Source organism: Psammomys obesus, unplaced genomic scaffold (genome assembly GCF_907164565.1).
Source record: "Psammomys obesus unplaced genomic scaffold, mPsaObe1.curated_primary_1811, whole genome shotgun sequence".
In the NCBI taxonomy this organism is placed as follows: domain Eukaryota; kingdom Metazoa; phylum Chordata; class Mammalia; order Rodentia; family Muridae; genus Psammomys; species Psammomys obesus.
The window spans coordinates 61,272-66,092 of NW_026595698.1; the positions used below are offsets into that span (position 1 = coordinate 61,272).

At 51.7% G+C, this 4,821-nt stretch overlaps 1 protein-coding gene across 3 annotated transcripts in view; it reads right to left on the bottom strand.

Moving 5' to 3' along the window:
- Chrnd (cholinergic receptor nicotinic delta subunit) overlaps positions 1–3,492 on the bottom strand; it is a 7,511-nt gene extending 4,019 nt beyond the window's left edge. The window contains exons 1-6 of one of the 3 annotated variants that reach the window (XM_055619365.1): positions 3,441–3,492; positions 3,043–3,188; positions 2,607–2,651; positions 1,868–1,977; positions 1,540–1,695; positions 1,218–1,327 (exon numbers count right to left, since the gene is read on the bottom strand). In XM_055619365.1, coding sequence (XP_055475340.1) covers positions 1,218–1,327; positions 1,540–1,695; positions 1,868–1,977; positions 2,607–2,651; positions 3,043–3,188; positions 3,441–3,492 — 619 coding nt within the window. Of the gene's footprint in view, positions 1–1,217; positions 1,328–1,539; positions 1,696–1,867; positions 1,978–2,606; positions 2,652–3,042; positions 3,198–3,440 lie in introns of all 3 variants that reach the window. The other 2 variants (XM_055619364.1, XM_055619366.1) reach the window with 2 other exon arrangements.
- Positions 3,493–4,821: the final 1,329 nt, after the last annotated feature.

The window sequence follows — 4,821 nt, forward strand, 5'->3', positions numbered from 1 at the left end:
TCTTTCTTTCTTTCTTTCTTTCTTTCTTTCTTTCTTTCTTTCTTTCTCACTGTCAGGAGCCAATGAGATGGCTTCATGAATTGGAAGGTGTCTGCCAAGATTGACCTAAGAGTTCAGACTCTGGGAAGGAGAGAACTGACTCATGCAAATTGTCCTTGATACATATGCTTACCCCCCACACTAAATAAAATGTAGCACCTAAAAAAAAAAAAAAAAAAAAAAAAAGAAACTAAAATAAATGCTCCTGGCCCTCGAGTTTGCAGTTCAAATTCAGATATCACTATGTAGTCAATGCTGTCTTTGAACTCATGATCCTCCTACCTCAGCCTTTAAAGTGCTGGGATTACAGGTGTGTACCACCACAATGGCTTTTCTTTTGTATTGTTAGGTGTATATAGGTCAGAGGAGAACTTGTGGGTCCACTGTATGGGCTCCAGGAATTGAATTCATGTTTTAGCAGCAAGTACCTTTACCTGATGAGCCTCTCACCAGCCCTGTTTTGTTAGTTTTTGAAACAGGGTCTTGGCGTGTAGCCCCGGCTGGCCTGGAACTCCCTGTGTAAACTAGGCTGGCTTTGAAATTGGGGCAGTTCTTCTGTTTCTGCCTCCCAAGTAATGAGATTACAGGCGTGTGTGTTACATGTGCCTTTGAGTTTGTCTTCTAAGTTAAAAACAAAAGCTCTAGTGACAGCTCTTGGCCAGCCTCCTTGGCCTCCATCTTAGGGAGAACATTAGATGCTTGTAAAACTCCCAGCTAGGATATCCCAGCCCTGAAACCAGAAGACACAGTTTCTTCTTCTGGACAGGACTGAGTCGGGAGCCCCACAGAGCTGAGCTAGTCACAGAGGGCGTTGATGGTGGCATGCACCCATCCATGGGAGCCCCATCCCCATCCCCATCCCCAGGCTCTCCAGGTACAAGAAGGCCTGATAGCCCCTGCACCACCTACGTCTATCCTCAGAGACCCTGACGCACTCACGAGTACCTACTGTGTGCTGCGGACAGTGGTGGTGAGGGGTCCCCCTTCCTTCAGGTCTGCTTTTGGAGTCTCTGGAGTAGTAACTGTAAATGTGTAAGCTATGTGGACATGCCTGTCCCTGCATGTGTGTGTGTTGCCCCGCCCCTCCAGCTGTGGGTGTGGAAGGCGCTGGTGTGACTGTGTGCACAGCCACAGCTGTGTGCACCTTCAGGGCTCATCCACCACAGCTTCTGAAGTACCTGTGAAGCCCTCAGGGTCAATGATAATCCACTCGATAGGGTAGCTGCGGCCGTCTTCTGACTCCTTCATCAGGTTAAGCGTGATCTCCTTGGCTGTATACTTGAGTGAACTGGAGAGAACAGTGGGCAAAGAGTCTCTGGGTGGGGCTTCTGAGGGCAGGAGGTAGTGGCAGAGGGGGAAGGGCTAGTTGGGACAGGCTGAGGTCTGTCTGAGGGGATTCTGGTCAGTACAGAACCAAGGCCTCTGCCTGACGGCATTTCATTCACCGCCTCCTGCCCCTGGCTGGGAGTCCTGGGGTGAGAGTCATTCGGGTGGACGCACCTGAATTTGAGGGAGCAATTCTGCCAATCGAAAGGGAAGTAGGTGACAGAGATGGGGCAGGAGGAGCGGAAGATGGCTGGTGGCAGCCAGGTCACATCGCCCGAGTCATAAACAAGCACATTGCAGGAGTAGGAAATCTGGAAGGCGCCATCATTGCTGTGGGATGGGAACCATAATCACTGTGTGCTCAGCCCAGCCAGGAACTGGCAAGACTGGAGGAGCCAGGAGAGGAAGGAAGGGTGGGCCAGGGGAGTTGAAGGTGTGGGCTGAGGGGCATAAGGAAGGGAAGCAGGATGAGGCAGGGAGGTTTGGGAGGCTTCCTCTCAACTTGTTCTCCAGTACGATCTCTGGTAGCCACACCATGTCGGAGGGCAGGCGCAGGACAGTAATGTTCCCAAAGTCGTTGGCATCCCATTGGAGCCGGCTGTCTGTCCAGGCCTGCAAGGTCAAAAGGACATCAGAAGTGGGCTCTGCCTCTGCCCACCCTCCCCAGTGGTCCTCACTTCTCTAGGGAAGACTGAACAATGCCTGAGAGTTGAGAACAAAATAAAATTGGAGGAGGTAGGTAAAGAGTGAGATTTAGGCCTGTCATGGACAGTTGTGCGAGATATATATGTTACACCACAACGAGCACAATTTCTGTCCCAGGCAGGCTTCTTTCTATGCTATGACTACCAGTTCCGATATTTCGATTAGAAGAGTGACTTCTAATGCAGATAGGGGCTGGTGTCTCAGTGCTTTAGTCCCAGGGACTGAAGAATTCCAGTCTTGCAGATGCAAACGAATCTCTGTGAGTTTGAGGCCAGCCTGGTCTATATCATAAGTTCTAGGCCAGCCAGGGAAATAGGGTCAGAGAACCCTGCCTCAAGCAACAACAAAGAGATGGGGGCACAGTGGCAACTTTAGCACAGAGGAACCCTAGTCTTTCTCAGAGCTAGCAGAGGCCTCAGTGGAAAAGGGCGGCTGGGCTCTGTGTGGCCAAGCTCTCCCAAAGGCACGTCCACAGGAGCTGTGGATCCCTAGAAGTGAGCATGAGGGGACCGCAGCCTTCGGCAGGGTGTCCTTACATGATCTATCCACACGTTGGTGGTGAGGGTCTCCTCCACTTCTTTCTGTAATCGAATAAGAGAGTTGTCCCCAAAGGTTCCGGTCAGATCTTTCACCCAAACTCAGTCACCAGGAATCCAATCTGCCTGGTTCCAGGGGACCATGGCAGCTGGAAGGGCCAGGGCAGACTAGAGCAACAAATCGAGGTGGGTGGGCAAACTACAGAAGGGCAGGAGGCTGCTGAAGTGAGTCCTTGGGGAGCACAGGAAGTAGCAGTGACAGTGGGAGGCAAGGTCTGACGGCTGTGGGGGGCTGTAGACCCATAGCACCATCTGGCATGGACAATAGTCAGGTATGTCTCACAAAAGAGGAGCTGGTCAGCATGAGGCCTTGGGGAGGTTGTCCCTTCTTGCCCTCCTCTCCTCAGCCCAGGCCATCCCAGGAAGGTCCACTCACCAGGGAGATGAGGTTGGAGAGGGTGAGACTCATTGCCACATTCACTTTGTCCTCCTTTCGAGCCACCGGCCGAAGTTCTTTGTTGTAGCCCTTTTCTTTGAACAGGTGCTGGATCAGCCTTTGCTCTTCATTTAGGCCCCAGCTGCCTGGGAGGGTGGGGGAGAGGAATAGGGTGCTGGTCACTGGACCCAGGAAGGAAGCTTCCCTGTGGTCCTGCTGGGTCAGCCCTGGGCTGGGCAAAGCAGAGGGAAGCCAGTTGCTCCCTGGGAGCAGGCACCCGAGGTTAGAAAGGGCAGAGTGGGAGCAGGAATTAGGCATTACTGTAGGGAGGGGACCATGCAGTGGGGGCCCGGGTGGGCATAGAAGGCCCCCAGGAAGGGAGTCATGTCCACCCTTACCACACACAACAAGGGCAGCCAGGAGCCCCAGTGTGGGGACAGGCCCTGCCATCCCCCACCTCTGACTGGGGCTTATGTCTTCCCTTCAGCCTGTTGGCTGTGGAATGAGGCAGGCTAGGGGACAGGTGCTGGTGGCTTTGGGGTTTGGAAAAAAGAGGCCGGAAACGCAACCTGATACTTCAAGGCTGGTGATGAGGGGGTGGGAAGTTGGCCGGCTGGGGCAGGAGCCCAAGGGCAGGATGCAAGGATCCCAGGCTGGGACTGTCACAGATAGCTGGGAAGGTGGGGGCTGGTAGGTGGCGGAGGGTGAGGGATACGGTGTGTGTGTGTGTGTGTGTGCGTGTGTGCGTGCGTGTGTGTGTGCGTGTGTGTATGCGTGTGTGTATGCGTGTGTGTGTGTGCGTGTGTGTGTGTGTGTGTGTGTGTGTGCGTGCGTGTGTGTGCGTGTGTGTGTGTGTGCTGTACCTACAGCATGCTGGTAGCCTTGGGCAGGGTATGACACATAGGCCAGTTGCTGCCACTTGGGCAGTGAAAGACAAGTTGGCAGCTGTTCTGCCTCCCACCCCTTTTGCGCATCGAGTGTATGTGTGTGGTGTGTTTCTAGTGTGTGCACATGTACATAGCATACGTGAGTGTCTGTGCTGGTATGTGGGTCTGTGGATATCACAACCTTTCGTCCTTCATCTGATCTGCTTTTAAATTTTTATCCCATTTAGTATTAGTGTGTGTATGTGGGGGATGGGGAGGTGGGAGTGTGCGTGTACACACGCCAGCGTGTGTGGTCAGAGAATAACTCACACTGTTTTTTCCCTTCCTACGGAGGTTTCTGAGGTGAACTCGGGTTAAGCTAGGCTTGGACAGCAAGTGCTGTTACCTACTGAGCCATCTTGCTAGCCTTCCACCTTTACTTCCTTTATTTATGTATTCTTTTTTTTCCCCTTCATTTTTCCAGACAGGGTTTCTCTGTGTAGCCCTGGCTGTCCTGGACTCACTTTGTAGACCAGGCTGGCTTGAATTCATAGAGGTCCACCTGCCTCTGCCTCCCACAGTGCTAGAATTACAGGTGTATGCCACCATACCCAGCTTTTGTGTATTCTTTTGTCTTTAAAAATATTACATATCTATCTGTCTGTCTATCTATCTATCTATCTATCTATCTATCTATCTATCTATCTATCTTCTATTTATTCATTCAGTGTGTGTGTGTGTGTGTGTGTGTATTCATTTCATGGCACATGTGTGGGAGTCAGGGGACAACTTGAGGGAATTAATTCTTTCCTTTCACATGTGGGTCCTGGGATCAAACTCAGGTTGCCAGGCTTGGCAGAAGCCTGTTTCTTTTCTTTTCTTTTCTTTTCTTTTCTTTTCTTTTCTTTTCTTT